The sequence below is a fragment of the Lottia gigantea genome, assembly GCF_000327385.1.
Source record: "Lottia gigantea unplaced genomic scaffold LOTGIsca_158, whole genome shotgun sequence".
In the NCBI taxonomy this organism is placed as follows: Eukaryota; Metazoa; Mollusca; class Gastropoda; family Lottiidae; genus Lottia; species Lottia gigantea.
Genome location: NW_008707924.1, coordinates 103,043 through 126,283, shown reverse-complemented (window position 1 = coordinate 126,283; position 23,241 = coordinate 103,043). Strand labels below are relative to the sequence as shown.

At 31.1% G+C, this 23,241-nt stretch overlaps 2 protein-coding genes across 2 annotated transcripts; both read left to right on the top strand.

The window, feature by feature from the left end:
- Positions 1 to 4,480: 4,480 nt before the first annotated feature.
- On the top strand, positions 4,481 to 15,184 carry LOTGIDRAFT_141239 (hypothetical protein; the record flags this gene model as incomplete). The annotated part of the gene is made up of 19 exons (XM_009050881.1): positions 4,481 to 4,622; positions 4,932 to 5,126; positions 5,367 to 5,500; positions 8,775 to 8,912; positions 9,123 to 9,231; positions 9,572 to 9,748; positions 10,016 to 10,112; positions 10,363 to 10,503; positions 10,691 to 10,824; positions 11,112 to 11,316; positions 11,524 to 11,639; positions 11,818 to 11,899; positions 12,853 to 12,942; positions 13,166 to 13,230; positions 13,383 to 13,510; positions 13,783 to 13,912; positions 14,088 to 14,180; positions 14,466 to 14,674; positions 14,960 to 15,184. 19 exons carry the CDS (start codon positions 4,481 to 4,483, stop codon positions 15,182 to 15,184), a joined length of 2,610 nt encoding a protein of 869 aa, XP_009049129.1.
- Positions 15,185 to 21,444: 6,260 nt separating this feature from the next.
- On the top strand, positions 21,445 to 22,770 carry LOTGIDRAFT_141225 (hypothetical protein; the record flags this gene model as incomplete). The annotated part of the gene is made up of 3 exons (XM_009050880.1): positions 21,445 to 21,877; positions 22,337 to 22,471; positions 22,634 to 22,770. Coding segments are annotated over 3 exons (705 nt in total), but the record flags the coding sequence as incomplete, so codon positions are not given.
- Positions 22,771 to 23,241: the final 471 nt, after the last annotated feature.

Genomic DNA, 23,241 nt, shown 5'->3' with positions numbered 1-23,241 from the left:
ATAACAATTTTAACAAAAGCAGATAAAAAGTAATCGTTAACTAGAATTTGTTCAGTTTTCTGGGACCTGATATACAGGTGATAACAGTGAAAATAAAAGTAAAATTCGACAGTATAAAACATTACATGTAACAAATGAACAAAAACACTAATCATGTAACACAGAATAAAACAAATATTAGATTAAAAGGGTATAAGTTATTAAAAGACATATCACTCATAAAATAGATAACAAAAACATCTAAAAAAAAAATTATGCTGCTAACAGGTCTTTTCGTTTTGAATACGTGTCATTTAAATATTTTCCTAATTGAATTTGTGTTCCAGCGGAACTCATTATAAAATAAAATTTATTTAACAAAGGCAGTCGGTTAAAATCGGGGTTAATACTTAAACACTTATCAAACAGTGCAATTCTAAAATCATTATAAACTGGGCAAACTATAACTGAATAAAATTTATCCTCAATGACATCTTCATTACAACATTTGCATGTTCGATCTTCAAGCGGTATTTTCGGTTTAGCGTAATGACCAGTTTCGATCGCCAAAGGGAGACAACCACTTCTCAATTGACATATCAGCCTTCTGGTTGCCCTGGAGATACTTTCATTTAAACATAGGATTCTAACATACGGTTTGATTTATACTGGCGATAGGTTCAACCTTTATTGCCATTAGGATTGCATTTATCATTAAATAATTCTTTAATCCATTCATCTGAATCTATCTTAATTAATTTATCTTTCGTTATGTTTACAATTTTTTTGATGGACATCGATAGGTTAAAAACAGTTTCTCTTAATCCTAAAACATCTACAATATTTAAAACGGAATTATACCATGAAAATTTATTTTTTTTAGTCGACATATACCTAAGTAGAGAAAAGATGTGTCTTTGTGGGTCGATTCGATACAGCTTGCAAAGTAGTCTAATACATTCTTTTTTTTGCTTGGAGACACACGAAATCCAGCCCATGTCTCCTCTACATGCAATATTTGGGGTACCTTTGCTCACACTTAGAAAAAATTTCATTGCTTTGTTTTGAACAGTATTAATACATGAAAAAGCTTTATAACCCCATATCCCTACACAATAAAAAAGAACGGGCTCAACAAGGTTATTATATAAATTTGTAAAAAGTTTGTAAGACATTCCTCCGCATAACTTATATTTTGTGCATAATGTGCCCAAAGCTCGAATAGCGGACTTAGCAAGTTCTGAAGTTGCTTTCTTCATATTAAGATGCTCATCAATCCATAGACCTAAATATCTGTAAGAGTCAACATAACTAATATTTAAACCACCACAGCTAAACTCATGTAGTGATAGGGGAACTGAAGGGGTTCTATAATGTACTATTTTAGATTTGCAGGGGTTAATTGGCAATTTCCATTTTTGGCACCAGGAATCGAGTACGCTTAACATTTTGCCCAGGCTGGCTTCACCTGGGGCTAGTAAGGCTACATCGTCAGCATATGCCAGGACCGAAATCTGCAGATTGTCTTCGATATTAATGCCACATTTCAAATTGTCAATTTCTTCTAGTCGTTGATAAATATAGAAAACAGTGTTGGAGATAATAGACATCCTTGTTTTACGCCAACATTTACTGGAAACCAATCAGATTGATCATCGTTTACTTGAATAGCACTCACAGTATTATGATAAAGTGATTTAATAGCAGTTAAAATTTTACCACACAACCCTATTTTTCCTAATTTTCTCCAAAGAAGGGGTCGTTTTATAGAGTCAAAACATTTTTTGAAGTCAACATAGAATATAAAGGTAGCCTTTGAGTGGTTTTCCTATCATTTATAATGTTATATAGTGAAAATATATGGTCTGAACAACTTCGATTTTTTCGAAAACCGTTTTGAAAGTCAGACAGAGAGTTATTCTGACCAAGCCATTTATTTACTCTGCTATTCAAGATATGACAGTATATTTTACTTGGCACGGAAATAAGGGAATACCTCTATAATTAGACGGAACAAGTTTATCATCCCTTCCGGGTTTGAATTTCGGGTGTATTAGGCTTTTAGTCCATTCAGCAGGAACGGTTCCCAGCTCAAAGCATGAGTCACAGATTTTGTGGATTAGTTTCACAACAGATTCGTTTTTTAAAACAGCGGATGGGATGTGGTCACATCCATTGGAGGGTTTATTTTTCAGGTCTTTCACAGCCCGTGAAACTTCATCTATTGTGATCGGATTTTTCAATTCGGGGATGCTATCCGTAGATTCGCCATCTGAGGGCTCTGGGTTTGGGTCTGTATTGTTCGAATATAGCGCTTCGAATTCACGTCTCCAAATATCTATCTATAAAATACTTATTAGTGGTTTTCTGTCTAACTTACCAACACTTTCTCTGGATTTGGTTTTCTGTCAAAGGTACCAAAACTTCTCAAGTCACTGTCAATTCATTTGGCAAACTAAGTAAGACTTTCTTAAAACTTTCTTTAGAGTCTGTTACCATGCTGCATTTCTTATTGAAAGGAATAGGAAGTTTTGTTTTAATAATACTAAGATATTATAGTTTTATACTTGTTTATTGGTTGAATATATTGACTAATTTTAAGTTAAATTGGAGAATTACCCACTTGTGATTTGATTTAAGGCCTAATGTTTTATCTGATTTAATAAAGTGGTTTTTCAAATTGTATTAATTTCAAGCCTGATTTGGTGTCAATTTCCTAATAAAATTTAATAACAGTATAATTGAATATCACACTGAGATTTCTGTTTCATTTTGGTTCAGGTTGGTTCACTCAGAACTTAATTATTGATTTGAAATCGTACTGGATTTTAACTCCTTCTGAATTTTTCCTTCTTTTTCTCCATTATTTCCAAGACTGAACATTACATATGATATAAAGCATTTAACATGTATTGTGTATCTATTTTTTTTTCTTATTTAGATTATTTACTAGATAATGGTTTGATATTTACTTGTTGTATATTTCTAACTAGCCTCCATAAGCTTTAGTTTATTAACTTTTTTAACTATTGACTTAACAACTGCAACATCTCTATCTACTTTTATATTTAAAGCTCTGAAATGCTGGTATTGAATGTGGGACCTTAAAGATGACAACTATCACTAGGACTCAACCAAGACAGGAATCAAGTTAGGACAGGAATCATAATAATTTAACTATTCTAACCTTCTTAACACTAGTTGAAAGGTCTAAAGGCAAAGAAATTCATCAGTTTTGACAAATTATTCTCATATCTTCTAGCTTCTCCCCTCTAGTTACCTCTTCAGATAGAAGAATCAGAAGAACAATTGTCTTTGTGTGTCAAAGGTTATCTTCTTTTGACAGCCATTGGCTGGTGTAAGATATCATAATGAAGTTGATAAATCTCTTTCTGATAAAATTATCTTATGATGCTGTCAAATACTGGAAATTATATCACTTCATTTTCAATAGACTTAAAATTATCTCAAGATGCTGTCATATAATCATAAGATTATTTCATTTTATTTTCTATGAACTGTTTGTGGTTTCGAAGTGGACATTACAAAGAACTGCTGATTTAATAGATTCCTCGTTAGTTTGAAAATAATTCTTATTTATTTCCCTTAGCATGTTAAGAAACTACTAATGGGTGCCATCCTTGATCATAGAAACTCCAATTATTTTAGTTGTGCTGGGAATTCACCATCCTTATGACATAGAGTTTAAAAATACCAGTATTTTGACCCCAAATTACTTAATAGGTGATTTTTAAGTGCCTCTTACTTGAATCATTGAGGAACGTCCAACTTTGTAGATTAGTTCGATAGTAATACATGAAGCCAATAGTAGATACTGTAGCATGATATTGAAAGCTTTAATGCTATTACTGTAGCTGATAAAGTAAATAAAGAGAAGACTCTTTGTATTCAGCATTAATTCAAGTTAATTACTAAATTTATTAATTGTTGCAAACATGCTGAGTTGGGAATATTTTATTCATGTTAAGAATCCTGCAACAGGTAAAGGCAATCTTGGTATTAGGAGTGATTGATATTTTGATAAAGTTTTATCAGTTTGATTAAAGCAATTAGAATTTAACTGATACAGGTGCAAAATGTCATATGTAATTAATTGATAAAAGGGAGATAACTCTGTTATTGATTTAATCTAATCTAAATAGCAATTTCAGCAATTTGACACATCTATATTACCTTTCTACTGTCTGCATTCTTTACATTGCATCTTTTTAAAGGGATATCATGGTGTATAAATTGAGTGCAAGTGTAAAGTTTCGAAATAAAGTTACCTATCTTCTGATGAATTAGATCTACTGTAACAAATTTCAGGCCTAAAGGTGCAAGACTTTATATTCAATTCTGTTACTCTGAAAACAATTAAGAGTGTAGATTTAGTTGGTTTTATACAAGATTTGTGAGATCATCAAATTTGCAATGCTTATTTACAATTTGATTAGAGCTTGATGTTATAAACAATTAACTATTATTACTACTATAAGACATGCTTATTATAACATATACTAATATTAAACAATTATGTTACGGTACTTATATTTTTCAGGCCACATCTGATGTCAGTTTATCTCGATATTGTGATACCAGTGTAGAAAATCTTCTGTTTTCCTGTCTTCATAGACAAAAAGGTATGTTTCTAGATACCTACCAACTTTTTTCTTTAGCTTTTTTTTTACTTTATTAACTAACTGTAATGATATGACATATTGCTATTTGTTTGAAGACTAGGTAAATTTTGACTTCATCATTATATTATGTGGTTTGAACATAGAAATCAGATTTCTTTGAAAGACATCAAAGCTATAGCAAAGGTTCCAAAATTGTGGAATTGGGTGCTTAATTATTTGTATTAAATATTTTATCATGTATAGGTTATTAACCAAATTTGTAACAAGATAATTACAACTATAGCATTGTCATTAACTCTTTTGTTTCAGGAGGTGAAAAATGTTGTAGTCATGCAGAAACATTTAGTTGTAGTCTAGTTTGTCAATCCTACCATACTTATAACTCCACAAATAAAAGAGAAGAAAAAGATATTTTGTTTAAACATTGCCATGGTAACAATGAGAAGGTATATAGATGTGTTCAGAGACAATCCAGATCAACAAGGGCTAGCAATCCTGCTGATAGTAAGTTATCACTTCTTGTAGCAATTCTAATGGGCTCTAGTTCTCCTGAATACATATTCACTTTTGGGTTTGTTATATTTATAATATACATACATACACATGAAACTTGTCAATGGTATCTCTCATATGAAAAAAGATAAATTAATCACAGATCTCATCTATCAATAAGGGGGCATGATTAAATGGACAGTGTTCTTTGATCAACTTCTCCTCTAATGGAAATTATGTAAAATATTACAGAAATACCATGTTGTGATAGAGATACTACACCACAATGTCGTGACAGATGTCGTGATATATTAAAAACCTCGACTGGAGATGATTCAAGTATTATTGAAGATGTTATTGCTGCTTGTGGACAACCTGACGTGCGGGTGAGTTGCTAATTATTTCACCTTGGTTCATATCTTATAATCACATCTATTATAGTTATAGCCTATTAATATCAAATAGGTTCAGTAAATATAAATCACAATCACATCCATTTATAGTAGGTTCAGTAAATATAAATCACAATCACATCCATTTATAGTAGGTTCAGTAAATATAAATCACAATCACATCCATTTATAGTAGGTTCAGTAAATATAAATCACAATCACATTCATTTATAGTAGGTTCAGTAAATATAAATTACAATCACATTCATTTATAGTAGGTTCAGTAAATATAAATCACAATCACATCCATTTATAGTAGGTTCAGTAAATATAAATTACAATCACATTCATTTATAGTAGGTTCAGTAAATATAAATTACAATCACATCCATTTATAGTAGGTTCAGTAAATATAAATTACAATCACATCCATTTATAGTAGGTTCAGTAAATATAAATTACAATCACATCTATTTATAGTAGGTTCAGTAAATATAAATTACAATCACATCTATTTATAGTAGGTTCAGTAAATATAAATTACAATCACATCCATGTATAGTAGGTTCAGTAAATATAAATTACAATCACATCTATTTATAGTAGGTTCAGTAAATATAAATTACAATCACATCTATTTATAGTAGGTTCAGTAAATATAAATCACAATCACATCCATTTATAGTAGGTTCAGTAAATATAAATTACAATCACATCCATTTATAGTAGGTTCAGTAAATATAAATTACAATCACATCTATTTACAGTAGGTTCAGCAAATATAAATCACAATCACATCTATTTATAGTAGGTTCGGTAAATATAAATCACAATCACATCCATTTATAGTAGGTTCAGTAAATATAAATCACAATCACATCCATTTATAGTAGGTTCAGTAAATATAAATCACAATCACATCTATTTACAGTAGGTTCAGCAAATATCTTACAATCACATCATTTGTATGAAATATGTTAATTAAAGGGATTGTAAAGAGGCTTTCTAAATTTGTCAGTGACACTGAAAGCATCAATTTGCAATCAGACGTCTGTGGTTTCTGCAATTCCACCGAAACTATGTGTTTTATGACGTCACCCCTGCAAAATTTGCTGGTATCACATAAGATCTTTGAGAGGGTGACGTCATAAACACTTAGTTTTAGTAGAATTGCTAGAACCACAGACGTCTGATTGAAAAGTGGAAAGGTGCAAATTGATGCTATCATTGTCCCCAATACACATACCTCTTTACAATCCCTTTGAAATAGGTTCAGTAAATATATATCAGAGTCACATATAATTAAAGTAGGTATGGTAAATATATATCACAATCACATCTAATTAAAGTAGGTTTGGTAAATATATATCACAATCACATCTAATTAAAGTAGGTATGGTAAATATATATCACTGTCACATATAATTAAAGTAGGTTTGGTAAATATATATCACAATCACATCTAATTAAAGTAGGTTTGGTAAATATATATACAATCACGTCTAATTAAAATAGGTTTGGGAAATATATATCACAATCACATCTAATTAAAGTAGGTTTGGTAAATATATATCACAATCACATCTAATTAAAATAGGTTTGGGAAATATATATCACAATCTCATCTAATTATATCATCTTAATGTACTGAAGTACATGGTTTATCTTTTCTCCAAGTAAATCTAAAATGATGACAGTATTTTTCTTAATATGTGGCTTATTAGAGCATTATTATGCTAGTCCATCCAGCAGGGAAAAGTTGGATATTAAAAAAAAAAATCTCATTAAATGCTTCAATAGCTTTCAGTAGTCATCTTTGGTATTTCATTAAACCATGGCACACTTACCATCACCCATATGAAAATCATTTTATGGCACAATTGAGATAGCAGTGAGATTAAAGTGATTATGACAATGTCTGTAGAATTTATTTGGTTCTACACTTTTTTCTTTTTCTTGCATGTATCTTGTTAAGAGTAAATTTTGAAGTTATACAGGACAAATTTGTGCTTTAATTGTTAGGTTAAAAAAATACCATAATAATTTAAAGGTAATTTGCAGTTCAATACTGCTAAGATTTAACATTGTTTTCTCCCCAGTCTTTTTCACTATTCCTTTCATTACTGTGTGAAAATTCTTTAAAAGCTATTTACTCTCAGCCTTCAACATACAGTTTTCATTATTGGACACATGTTAAAACTGTACCTAATGGCCTGAAATTGTTTTCAATAATTAAATTAGGTATTGTGTAATAAATCAAGTTAGGAGATGGCAACCAGTGCAGTTAGCTTGTTCTTTATTTCTCATTGACATCTTTATTGCATGTAAGAAGAACATTTAAAAGAACTTGTTGAAAATAGTATAACATAACATCAGTTTTATAGGATTATAGTTCTACCATTTTCTATTTATAATGATAATTATTATTAATCTAATGTCAATATTTAAAATTATCAGTTGCAGATCATTTTGGTGTCATGTATTTAATACAATTTAGGATTACTTTGATTACATAATTATTGATTTATCAACCCTGATTCGTAACTGTGTCAATTCCTAAAGACAAGTGACATTTCTTGATATCATTTAGATTTATTAACTCTTTTTTGGAATGGGTTTGAACAAAAATATACTTTATTATAATGCAGAACAGTGAAGGTTATGACTTAAACCAAGTCTAAAATTTTAACACAATACTTCAGTTTGATAACTAATATTAAAAATGTCATTTTGACAATTTATGAAATCTTCATATCATCACTATAATATTCAAGTAGCAAAAAAAGGAAAAGTAGCTTATTTCACTCATAAATAGTATATTCCAACACCTTACTAGAGTAGAGTGTTTCAAGTACTACACTTTACATTAGTGGAAATTCAATTACTTCTCAAGTATCATATGCAGTACTAAGATATATGTTAAAGGAGCAGTTGTTTGTAATTTGACGCTTGAAATTTCTATAAGCTGTAGATTTTGTTGATGTAATGATCATCTTTACACATTTTCTTTTTTCTCTAGATACCCAAGACATATTTATATTAACATGCATTTATATGTACAGTTTATTACATTTTTACTGCCTTGCTTTCATATGATGTAATTTTGAGCCAGTTCATTATAATTCTATTTCAATAACCATTACCATATGAATATTTAAGTTTTATATTTAATTATTCAGCTTGCTGCAGTTATTAATATTACCAGTATTATAGAGTGTATAAATCTTGTTTATTATTATGTTATTTTGATTTCTATTATGTATTTCAGTTACCATTATGGCAGTGCTTTCTGAAGACACCTGCAGCTAAAAGAAATGAGACCCCATTAGTAACTGGTTTAGATAGTGCTAAATTACAATGTTGTTCTAAAGCTAAAACTAGTCGTTGTCGAGATCTGTGTACTTGGGTAAGATGAACAAAGTTTAATTCCCAAGCAAAATTATCATAAGGGAGATTACTATTGTAATTAAGTTACAGCCAACAAATATATCATCACCAATTTGTTCTATGCAGGTTCAAAGTTCTGTAGATGTATTTTATTTTGTGTCTACTTTGCATTCTGTACTATGATTATTGGTAGCTGTCTGTAATAAATATATTTATATATATTTTTCAGACATATAATTCTGATTTTGTTCAACATTCTAAAGAATTTTACCAAAGCTGTTCATATATTCAACCTGTTTCTATGTTAGAGGCTTCCATGCATAATTGTTTAACTGATGGTAAGAACTATATAATATAGTCTTTAATATAAATACTTCAATATACAGTGATAGTAAGTAACATTCTACAGCAGATCTGATCATGCTATCATGCCCTTTCAATATTAGATGTAATATTTTCATTATAAGCTAAGCTTAGCAATGATGTTTGGTTCCTTGTTCCCACCTACCATTTGAAAGATGTTGTAAATTACAGTTCTTTCCATGATTAAAAGACATTTATCACACAACAGTATTGTTGACAAGGAAACTCATTTTATAACATTCATCATTTGATATAAGGTCTTAAATAAAATCCTCTATTTACTAGTAGATGCAAGTTTTTTTTAAATACTTTCAGTTGAAGAGCCCTGTCAACTGGGATGTAAAGGTTTAGACTTCTGTTCTAATTTTAACTATCGACCTACTCAGTTATTTCGGAGCTGTAATTCCCAAGCTGATAAGGCAGCAAGAGATGCAGTAAAAGCCTGGGAGAAGGGAACTATCTCTCTTCCACAAATGACAATTCCTGTTAGAGGTAATAATGATAGCATTTTCATCATGAATTATGTGAGCATAGGAAAACCCTTTAATATAGTATACTAGCAAATAAATAGTATTAATAGTATTAAGAAATAGGGTTTTTATTTTGTAGTTATTGGCTTTTATAGAACTCAGGTCACAAAGTTTGTCAAATCACGATTCTAATTTTTTCTGACCTAATAAGATAATGAACTTTGTTAAATATAAAGATGACAAAACAAACTGACTAAAATGTAAGGTAATTTTATTTTTTCTCTTTCAGATATCAGGCAATGTAAACCTGAAGTATGGAAAGCAATAGCTTGTGCTTTACAAATTAAACCTTGTTTAAAGAAACCTAGTCCACTTTCGCTATGCATGTAAGTTTATATTTGTTTATAGAAGTTCATCTGATATTAACCCATACAATGGGTTTCTGTGGTTTTATGTTCAACAGGAGAACTGAACCCAAAGTTGTTAATAAGTGAATTGCCGTCAAAACTATTCATTTTATATGGATTCTTCCTTGATTTAAAAAAATATGTGGTTAAAAAGTGTATTGAGGTATTGGTTGTATTTTATTTTGTGTAGCATGGCTTAAAGTTTTGAAATGGTTGTTGATATTTTCAGGGAAGATTGTATCTATATTCTATCTGAGTGTGTTGATAAAAATAGATTAAGTGGTCATAAAACAGTACCTCAGTTATGTAATGCTCTACCATCAAAACAAGAGGATGGTGCTTGTATTTCTTTATCTCAATATCTTAGTAAGTATTAGATTTAGATAAACTGTAAATCATTTCGCATCTTTTCTCTAGTCTTCTTTCAATACATTTCCCAAATTAACACTTGAGAGTTTTTATACAGACTGACTCATAGATAGGATTATAGGCTATAATGATAAATAGCAACTGCCAACAATGCCTGAATTGTATTTTTGTTAAATTGCAGGTAAAAGTAATGATATTGGTAAAGATAATGAAGTTACCTCCCCTTGTCATCCTAATCCATGTGGTAAACGTGAGGTATGTCAAGTTCGTAGAAGAAAATGTAAACATTTAGAAGATTGTAAACCATATATTTGTAAAGAAGGTAAGTTGGGTTTTTACAAGACATCAAAAACCTGATTTTCAAGTTTGTTTCGAAGAGATTGTTTGGAAAACAGACTGAGTATGTAAAAAAAACTATAAAATTTAAGATTTTTTATTTAACAAATTGTTAGTGTTATTGTAGTCTAAGTGGAATACACTTTTCTTTTAATCATGTGTTGAAGTAACTTGCTTTTTAAATCATACAAGACATACTTCTTGTGTTAAGGATACTTTTAATCTTAAATGTGCACACATGTTTGCTGAAATATATTGTTGTTTTATCTTTAGGTTGTATGTTAGGTCAGATGTCCACGTTTTTAGTTCCACGAGGAGTATATGTTAGAATTCCTGATAAAGTACATGGTACTCAACCTAACGAACAATGTTATAAAGCTTGTCATTGTAGTCATAGAAACAAGATTGAAAATTGTAAACAACTGCCATGTTTTACTGATAAACACTGTGTGATTGGTCCAAAACATAGAAAAGGTGGGTTCTGATAGGAACTATGATAAAAGATATTATTCCAAAATCATCATTTGAAATTGGGTTCTTTATTGAACTTTCATGTGTAATATTTAACCATTCTTTAGGAAAACCAAATAAAATATCTGTTTTAGCTTGAACCGTGGTCTCCCTGAGTGGACGAAGGGTATACATTAAACACATTATTAGATTGTTATTATTATTTTACAGTTAGTGGTACTCATTTTACTATTGATAAAACTTTATGTGCCTGTCATGATGGTCACATGATCTGTTCTAAAAATAACTGTAAATCACCCATGGTTGGTGCCACCACTTCAATCATATCAGGTAGGTTTAATCTCTGAAATGTTGGAAACGACACCCAGTATTAAACTTTGTATTTCTTCTAAATTGTCATTCAGTCTTATTATATTTGTTGTCCATTGTGGTGTCATAATATAAATAACAAAAATCAAACTTATGGTAGTAAGATGTCTTGTGGTTAATGTACTGTTGTTATTTATAGATATGCCTGGTAACTGTCCAGCCCATTATAAACCTGTTTGTGCTAAAAATGGTAAAACATATCCTAACTTCTGCTTAGCAAAGTAAGTTTATATATTGTAATCTGATGAGATTAGAAATTTTACCACTATTATATACACTTAGCATACTCTAGCAATGGAGTCATTGAGTAATAAACAAGACATCAAGGCAAGGCAAAAGATTTCTGTGCGTTTTGAAGTATGGGTCTTTCTGGGTCTTTTAAAGGAACAATTTCTAGGTACAGTATACTCTGTGGTACCTTTCTAATAATAAGACAATAATAATAGACAAGTCAGTTGTATGTTATGTTACTATTATTTAATTGTTCATATTTTGAGCTACTGTACATACGCTTTTTATTGGTATTGATATTGTTGGCAAACTTTTTTTAAAATTCTTCTTTACGTTTTAAAATGCTGCTTATTGTTGTTCGACGTAAACCAAATTTCATAGCTAAATATTTCCTCGAAGAGCGCTGCACTTTTCCTTAATCTCCAATAATTTGCTGTTTCATATCCAGAGACACATCAGTACGGGCACGCAGGACGAAAACTGTACGCTTGAGAATTTTGAAAAAAACGCTTAACAAAGAATGGTCAAGTTGCATATTTCTGTTCTGTATGGTGTAATGAATGATACGAATACCCATGCCATTTGGTCTAAAGGCAATGACCTTGATCATGAAGCGAGGTCATTGGCAGTGATTAATCAGCAGAATTTAGTTAGCGATCTTCTGTTTTCATGTGATTTGATCCGATCAATAAAAAAAGCGATTATCTAATTGACAATACGTGATTAAGATGAGTAGATGTCGGATTATACAGATTTTTCTGAGTGTCGGGATCACTGATAAGTGTCGTAATTCAGAATACACAGAGTGTCGGAGTACTCAGGGTTTTTAAAATCAATCGGGACTAGAAAATGATGTCGGATTACACAGAATGTCGGAATACTCAGATGTCAGATATCACAGAGTACACTGTATATGATGATAATGGTATAATCTTGCTTTTAGATGTGCTGGTTTTGATGAGAATGATGTTGTTCAAGGTTCGTGTTCTAGTCAAGATCCCTGTAGTAATGAGGCTTGTGGTGCAGGTCAAAGGTCAGTAGCCTATCTAATTACAAATACAAACAGTTTTCAATATTAGAAAACAGTAGTGCTTACCCTTTTTTTGAACACCTGAGGAAATCAACTGGGCAAATTAGGAGCGGAATTTTAATGACAATTGTGTAGGTGATAATACATTTTAATACTCATCTGCTCATGCTCTTCAAATTTTAATGACAGAATATTAATGCCTAATATTAAAGTTGTTGATTTTTAGATGTGTTGCTAGGCGACAAGTGTGTTTAAGTTATATTGATAATAATTGTAATCAGTTTGAATGTGGTAAGTATACATATTAAATCTTTTACTTCCAATATCTAACTATTTTATGGGATTAATTATGAGGATAGTGAAATGGGATACTTTTTTTCATTTTTACAGTATCTGAGATAATACTAGAAAGGGAATTGTAATTAATATTTGTATATTTACAGTATCTGAGAGTATGACATGTAATCCACATTATCATGATTCAGTATGTGATGATACTGGAGAAGAGTTTACCAATGCTTGTATATTGTTTTCTCATGAACGTACTCTAGCATATAGAGGTCATTGTATGGTAAGTACAGCTTCAACTAAATACAAACAATGATGTTATTACACAGGAAATGAGTGCTGTATCAGTACATATGAATGCAACAGAACAATATGGCAAAAATGTCAATTACATTTATTGATCATTTTCATTGAATCATTTTACTTCAAATTTTAGATCCTGTGTGCTTTTTTAATTTGATTGTTATTGATTACTCCTTAATGCTTTATTGGATTTCAAACTAAGTTGAAACTTGATTTTTTTTCTCGTATTGATATGCCTCATTATGTTTGCAGTCTGGTTGTTCTAATACTGGTGAAGTTTGTGGACATAATGGTGAAACATATCCTAGTCAATGTGCTGCAATGGCTGACAGAACTACAGTAGATTATTTAGGGGAATGTCGAGCTTTAGGAAATCTTACAGGTAATTATAGAGATTATTTTTCCCTGCAAAATCTAATTCAAATTCTAATCTCAGGGAGACTTTATCAGCATCTGTGTTATAAAATTTGATGATGTTAAAATCGAGTTATTGTTGTCAGTAAAAACCTGTGCATTATATATATTTTACCTTTCTAAAACGTGTATTATTATCACAGGGAGAAGTCATTGTTCTAATGTTAAATGTCAGCCATTAAAACCTAAACATTGTAAAGGATTGATTCCTCCAGGCGGCTGCTGTCCTGTTTGTGGTGAGTTACATTCCATTCTATTCTATTTTGACTAGTTTTATGCTTATGTCTTTATGAAGTGGCCAATTTCAGAGAAGCATTTTTGATTCATAACTTGTAATTGTAATGTTTGTAGAAGAGGGTCAAGTCTTGTGTTTCAAATAAATAATGAGAAGTGGTGAACAAGATTCAAAAAAATCTTGTTATGAGAATCAGGAACATTAATTAAACCAGTCTAGAAAACTTTGTCAACATTACATTTCTTCCAGTCTTTTTGTTTGATGCTTAAAAGCTCTTTTTTTTCAGCTGCTGAATTGCACGCATTATTTGATCCAAGTCAAGTTGAATCTGCTACTAGAGTTATGAATGAAGGACCTCTAACAGTAACTACTGTACTAAATGAACTATCTAATCAACTTACTATAGCAGAATGTGACATATTTGGATATTTAAGTAGTGAGGGTGGTTTAGTAATTTTAGTCTCTACAATAGTTGACCAACCTACCAATTTACAGGTAAACAATTTCAACCATTTCACTTTTTGTGCCTTTAACTTGACTTAAATGTGTTTAATTTCTTGTACGGAATGCAAATTAAATTGTGAGATTTCAAGTGCCAATAGCAGGATTCCCTTTTTGTGCATTATGCTTTACTTAAGCGTTTATTATGAAGAATAGCAGGAGTATCCTTTCATCTACTGTGCTTTACGTAAGTGTGAGAAATCCAGTACCAAATTTTAAGATCTCCGATTTTGTGCACTAAACTATAGTGTGAAATTTAACATATACTTTTATTTTCAGCTTGAAGCATGTAATAGTGAAGCTCAGAGACTTGAACATTTAATTAGGACTGGTAGTCCTTTACTTCAGAGTTATCTTACTTTGACCCCATTATTAGTGGCTCCAGTACGGAAAGTCACAATAGACCCTTCCCATTCAATAAATGAGTCGCCTAGTCTGAATCCCAGTGTTCTAATATTGTTGACGACTTTCTTGGTGTTAATATTTAAACAGAGAGTGTCCTAGTAAATCACTTGTGAAAATCTGGAAAACTGTTACTATCAGCAGTACAGAAGGCTTAAAATGACCAAACTGTTGATGCTATTAGTAAAATAGACTGGATATCAATATCTATGTATAACTGGGTCAAGGATATCAGATTGAATAAAGAATTGTGTTCAGTATCCATGACAGAGTTTTTGTGAGTGAGAATGAATCTGAGAGAATCAAAATGGTTTTAGGTCAGCATTTCTTGTTGAAATTTTATTTTTTGTGATAAGTGCGCTTTGTGTGGCATTGATATGATATTATTCTTATTCTCCTGTTGTGACCTCCTCATTTGTTCAGTGTCATTCCATTAAATATCTTTATTTCACCCTGTATAGGATAATTCTTCAAAATTCACATTAAACTGAAATTACCATCAGAATGAATAGTTTGTTAGTCTACAAACTACAGATGTTAATGAGTTTTTAAAAGTAAATGAAATAATATATGCAATGGAGTGTGACTGGAAACTAGAGGAAGCTGTTGTGAGAGCCAAAGAGTTAAAATATTGCTATGATACCCTTTTGCTAAAATTATGTTTGCCAAAAATTAATGAAAAAGCCAAAATTCTGTGGTCTAAATAGATCCTTATATTTGTGTGGCTTTGTGTAATGTGTAAGTATTACCTTCTTGTGCCAATAAGTTCAAATAAGAGTGAAAGACACCTGCTGCCACTCTGTCACTATTATTTTGTTGAGTTTGCACCACTTTTAGAAAGATTTGTAACTAGTTTAAATATTTTGTGTCTTTACATGTATTTGAAGCCAAATCTTCAGAAAAGAAAAAGGATAATATTATTAAACATAGAAATACCCTAGAAATTATATTAGTACAGTATCTATTATATGTATACGTAAGGAATGTCACTATCCCTGTATTTATAGTGATTGGAATTAGTAGACTAATAGTCTTCAAGAACAAGTAAATGATATAGTACAATTCCAAAGACAAACTGCATAATTTATTTAAAGTTGCAATAGTTAAAATAGGCCAAAGTACTTATATAAACTAAAAATTACCAATTGTTTTGTTAATGTATAAAAATTTTGTATGATTGTTAAATAAGTTACTGGTTTTAAACTGAATTTGAAAAAGAGAGGTTTTTATATCATATAGATAACATCATTGAACATACACAGTATAATATATTTTATTATTATATTCTTAAAGGAATTGTTTTTGTAATATACATGATGGAATAAAACCCTTTCATTTCAACAATAAAAGTAGAAAGAAATTAAATTCCACAAAAGAACATTTAAATTTGCCCCACCTCAAAATAGTATTCATTGTTAGATGGTGATGCTGTGTGATTCTTGTCACAAAGGTCAAAGTTTATTTGATTCATAGATAGAGAAAACAATTCCTTTAAGAGTATGATGGACTCTACCTCAATATATCATATCAGGTTAAAAAGGTCAATCAAACTTGTGATTCTAGTAAAGTAGACTTATTTTTTTAGATTTCAGAATATATTAGAATAGGCAGTGAGGTTTATCATTTACATTTTTAAGTTGGTATTTAGATTCTTTTAACTAAAATATCACAATTTAAATTTTTTTCAATTTTAGGTTGTATGTGAGAACATTTTTGTTTGATTTGTTGTGTATCAATGTTTATTTTAATTTTTTAAATTTAATATTAGCTTTAATTATTATATAAATCCATTACCCCTCATAAAGTCATAATATTACAAAGCATTATCAAATACTATTGTATATTTTATACAGAAATTGTATAAATTTTATTATCATCATTATTATTTGTATATAATTAATGTTTTCTATGCCATAATATTGACTAATTATTTTCAACATTTATTGATGGCAACACAAAATTTTCTAAATGAATGAAGTTTATGGTGTAAAAATAAACACTGGAAATTATCCTGATATGAACTTTTGTACAATATTATCTTGTAATATTTTATCAAACTATTGAAACACTGGCAGTTGGGAACAATTTGTTTTAAATTTTGAAACTGTATCAGAAAATTTGTGTTGCCATATTTACTGTTTTGTGAATATGTATATTTGTTATTATATAGTGCTGTGTGTTATTGGCATTTACAAAGTATTATTATTATTATAAATTGTCATATTGTTCTAGTCATGTGATGTTTATTGTCCAATCAGCATGAAGTCAAATGTTAGCTATGAAGTAAAATGTTTGATATATGCCTAATAATCAAACATTGGAGAAGAAATATTTTGTGAAGAAAATATGAAAGTAAAGCAAAATCATTTTATAGATTTAAAAATTTTGCTGCAAGTACTTAATGACATCAAATGTTTAATTAATACTGTGTAGCAGTAAGTTATGGTATTGGTAATTAAAAGTTCAAATCTGAGTCTTATATAGATTGAAAACATGACTTATAACTGTTTTGTATGAAAATATATGTTGTATCTCCAGAACTCCATATAACATGTTTTTATAACACAAAGTCAAACCATTTTTAATCTTATTTTCAAAGCAAGAATAATAATTGTTTGAAACATTGATCTAAGATGTCACCTTTGATTACTACAATTCCAAATGAAATTTGAGGCTTCAACTGTTTATTATTATTATTATTATTTATATCATTATTATTATTGTAAATATTATTTGTTTTTAAATCATCCTCATTGTATAAATTCAAATTATATTAACATTATTATCATCAATATAGAAAATACATCAATTTCTTTATCAACTTGTTTTATTATTATGCCTTATGATTCTTCTTTCTTACTAATTATTCAGAAATCTGTTCACTATCGTATGTGCAATAAGATCAACTAATCAGTGCTCAGTCTTATGTTTACTTATCCCAAAAAACCTGGCCCTACTGTTCCACAGACATGTTAAACAGAATTATTGATATTGTCACGTTTAGGGCCAGACTAGGGTCAATTTTTATTGGAGCTGCTCCAATCCATTTTTGGGTCGCTAGTTTTGGAGAATTTTTCACCAAATTTGTCAAAACTTTTGGTATTGATGCACGGGGACATTGTGTCTCTGACACAAATCCTATGGCGAGATGGAACCTCAATATTGAAAGTGAATCATATGTTGATATATTTAACGTCATTACATGAAGAAGGAAGCTCTTAACAATCACTAATGGTCACTCAGATAAATGTTGTCAGTCTGGAGTTGGCTGAAGATCGCATAGTATGAATCTGAGAAACAACAAATTGAATACTATTTTGACAGTGAAAATATCGTATTATTGTAAAAAGTGAGTGGCCATGAGATTTCCAGGATGACAGAAATTACTAATTATGAACATAGGCCTATCTTGAAATATGAAGGTACGATTTGCAAAATTATTGGTCATTAAGTTCAGAGCTTAGCTAGTGTGCTATGAAAAAAAAAGTACATATATTGAATTTGTGATGCCATTAAACATCGTGTAATTTAAACGTAGTTTTATATTTCTTTAGTTCCACTCTTTATTGAGTTACCTCCCATACTACGCATGCTTTATGCTCACTTTGGCAATAACCCAAGACAACCCCGAAGACAAGTTTTTCGGGCAAGGCGTAGACAAATTTCCAAATTTCGCCCGAGTTTATATTTTTGTTGATAAATTCCAAATAATGACACTGTTTTTTCACATTTAATAATGAAATAGTATCTTTTATCTTCTTCCAATCCAGTACATGACCTTCTTTGAGGTATTGTCGTACTAGTGAAAACTGTACAAGGTCGTGATGAGGCGCTAACGTATTTACAAGTTAAAAGTGGATTAAAAACTGTCTCTTTGATTAAAAACTGTCTCTCTGATCTATGGTGCAGATGCCAGGTCACTTTTAAAGCCTCCAGGGTGCTGAAGTATGTATATCTATGTATCTACTTGATCAAACTGAATTTGTTTTCAAAGGGTTAAATAAAAAATTGTTAATTAAGCAGTTTGATCTAGTTTTGCTTTATATTGCTCAATATTATTAGAGACTAATAAACGTTGGGGACATATTTATCTACCATTAAGCGTTTATTTTACTTAAATCCGTACAGTTGTTTTTTAACAGCGTTCAAGCATAACGAACCTACTAAACATTTTAAATACATTTAAAAAAAACATAACAACTGAATTTTTTCAGTTAAAACTTTTAGATACGTTAAAGGAAACATTTCACTAGCTTTTGTTTTCACAAATTTGATCAAAATTTTTAAGTCCTACAACAAAGGGGAAGGTCCCTTTAAATCAGGGATGGGGAACCAGTAATGTTTTTGCGGCCCGCCACATGTCTCAAGAAAAAAACATTAATTAGATTTTGGCACTAAAAATGTTCCACGGCATGCGTATCATCACTAACGTTTTGCAAATTGGTGTGACCTTTTTGATGTAATGTTGTTGATCGTGAATTTACTTAAGGTTATTCGTAGTCGTAGTTGGGGACCTTGCAACTCCGATAAGTTCTATGGCAGCAAGTATATCTAGCTAGTTACTGAGGTACAAACATTTAAAGCTACAATTTGGGATAAGGGTGATTGAAAGGTAACAAGTTATCCAACAGAAGGCACTGACACAGGTTTAAAGGAGTATAGGGTGGTTGAAAGGTAACAATTTGAGTAGCCTGAGGCGAGGGAGGGTAGTATCATGTGTTCATGTGTTGCCAAAACAGTAACAATACTGTTTCTCAAGATTAGTTTGCAAAAATCTCATCACCAGGTTAGAAATTCTGGCAACATCAGATATTTCGCCCCCCTCGGACGGAAACTGGTTAATGCTTAAACCATGTCTAAGTCTTAGTCTATGTCTTAGTCATGAAATTATTATAGTGGTAGGCTATGCCACATGTGTGGTTCCTTGCAATTATTGGCATATTGTATTTTTACCAATAATTGGAAAAGGTAAAGGTAATCATCACCTGATGCAAAATAAAGTTCCTCTATGTAACTTGTAAGACCCCTTGCTTTATCTCCGTTGTAGGAAATAGTATTTTTATCCAATCAAATCAGTCCATTGTACGGGAAATTCCCTTTTTGTATCAGTTACTTCCTTATTGCTAAAAATAACTTTGACTAGTGTACTCTGAGTGTACTCTGCTGAGCCAGTATTTTCCGTATAATAACGTTTAGATTATTCGGTATATCAATCCGCAATACTACTAAGTCACGGTAAAATCTTATGTTTACTGACATTTCGTGCAGAGATTCATTTCTGGAATTCCTCTATTTCTTCATTTACTTTCTTGGTGCATGCGAAGAATGAAATCATGATGAGATGCTTACTCCTATTTACCAACTATGAAGACGACAATAAATCCATTCATACAAACTATCGGTAGTTCGGCTACAATAGATAGTCGCTGAGTGGATGTCGGGTTGTGTAAGTAGAACTTTTAAACTATTTCTAATACCGAATATTGTATGGACATTCTATCATATAGAAACTCGTCACGTATTTTTTATTTATTATGCCCTCCCAAAAGTTTAAATCCGGATATATGAATTAGTGAATGGGAGGAACGGGGGTATCAACATGTATTGTATGCAGGAAAGCACTTAAATATTACACACAGTAATAAAGTAAAAAAGTAAGTCAACTACTTTTATAATAAAGTGCAACGTATAATCCACTACTTTTATAATAAAGTGCAACGTATAATCCGATATTACCTTATAATTGGTAATCCATTATAATTTTCATATTTCTTCTTTCAATATAAAAGCCCAAACCGCACGATAGCTTTTAAGACCTATAGCCAAGGCTAGGCTAGGCCTATTCTCTGGTTTGCATTACTGAATTTTGTAAATTTAGTCCGTACTGTTATGAATTATAATAACTATAATTATCATGTTTGGTAAATGTTTTACTCTAGCTGCATCTTGAGGGTTTATTTCATTGATTCATAAGAAGGCTAGCTAGGCATGGTTTTGATTTGCAGGACTGAAAGTTTCTTTGCAATAGTTCCAATGACAATGATAATGACCAAGGTCATATTTAAGCAATCCATTTAGATAAATATCGATGTATTACGGTCTCATGGTATTTGATAATATCTCAGCCCTCTTGTCATTTGATGTGGTCTCGAGTCTCTTTTTGAGATTTTGAGCTCATATCTGATATTTCCATAGGCATGATGTCAGTGGCATTAGATGTGATTTTGGGTCTTGTGACATTTGATGTGATCTCAGGCATCATAACATTTGATATGGTCCAAGGCCTCTTGACATTTGATATTGTGTCAGCTGTCATTGCATTTGACATTGTGTCAGGCCTCATGGTATTTGATATGGTCTAAGGTCTAGTGGTATTTGATATTGTCTCAGACCTCATTGTATTTGATATTGTCTCAGTTTCCATGGTATTTGATATTGTCTCAGTTTTCATGGTATTTGATATTGTCTCAGGTCTCATGGTATTTGATATTGTCTCAGTTTCCATGGTATTTGATATTGTCTCAGTTTCCATGGTATTTGATATTGTCTCAAGTCTCAAGGTATTTGATATTGTCTCAGGTCTCATGGTATTTGATATTGTCTCAGTTTCCATGGTATTTGATATTGTCTCAGGTCTCATTTTATATGATATTGTCTCAGGTCTCAAGGTAATTTATATGGTCTCAGGTCTCAAGGTATTTGATATTGTGTCAGATCTTGTGGTATTGGATATTGTCTCAGGTCTCATTGTATTTGATATGATCTACAGTCTAGTGGTATTTGATATGGTCTCCAGTCTCATGGTATTTGATATGGTCTAAGGTCTGGTGGTATTTGATATGGTTTCAAGTCTCATGGTATTTGATATGGTCTCCAGTCTCATGGTTTTTGATATGGTCCAAGGTCTAGTGGTATTTGATATGGTTTCAAGTCTCATGGTATTTGACATGGTCTAAAGTCTAGTGGTATTTGATATGGTCTCCAGTCTCATGGTATTTGATATGGTCTAAGGTCTGGTGGTATTTGATATGGTTTCAAGTCTCATGGTATTTGATATTGTCTAAGGTCTGGTGGTATTTGATATGGTCTAAGGTCTGGTGGTATTTGATATGGTTTCAAGTCTCATGGTATTTGATATGGTCTAAGGTCTGGTGGTATTTGATATGGTTTCAAGTCTCATGGTATTTGATATGGTCTAAAGTCTAGTGGTATTTGATATGGTCTCCAGTCTCATGGTTTTTGATATGGTCTAAGGTCTAGTGGTATTTGATATGGTTTCAAGTCTCATGGTTTTTGATATTGTCTCCAGTCCCATGGTATTTGATATGGTTTCAAGTCTCATGGTATTTGATATGGTCAAAGGTCTGGTGGTATTTGATATGGTCTCCAGTCTCATCGTTTTTAATATGGTCTAAGGTCTAGTGGTATTTGATATGGTCTAAAGTCTAGTGGTATTTGATATGGTCTCCAGTCTCATGGTTTTTGATATTGTCTCTAGTCTCATGGTATTTGATATAGTCTCCAGTCTCATCGTATTTAATATGGTCTAAGGTCTAGTGGTATTTGATATGGTATCCAGTCTCATGGTATTAGACATGGTCTCAGGCCTTATGGTATTTGATATGGTCTCAGGTCTCATGGTATTTGACATGGTCTCAGGTCTCGTGGGATTTGACATGGTGTCATGAGTGTTTAAGGTGGCTAGGATGTACATCCTGTTTGCAGATATAAAGTATTACAGGATCTATTATGTTGTCTAAATATCTCATCCTTTGTTTACAAACTCTTGACTGAATTTCAATTTTACAAAATTGTTGATATGGATCTCTTCTTTAAAAATTGTCAGAAGCTCTAGATGGTCTACATCACTGCTTATTGTTTATATATTATTAGTAAAGGAATGTGTATTCTAATGCACTCTAAACCATCCCATGTGAAAGTCCTGGCCAAATCACTATACAGACTCACATCAACTGCAGTTAACATTACATCAAGTGACTAACTTATAGTTAATTTACCTCTCTAAATTCACAGCTGAATTCATTGACCAATATTTCTGGACATAAATTAACGTAATAGTTATTACACACCTAGCATGGTTGAGCTTGTTTACATTTTTGCCATCATAATTCCCAAAGGTTAGACATATTTGCTACAAT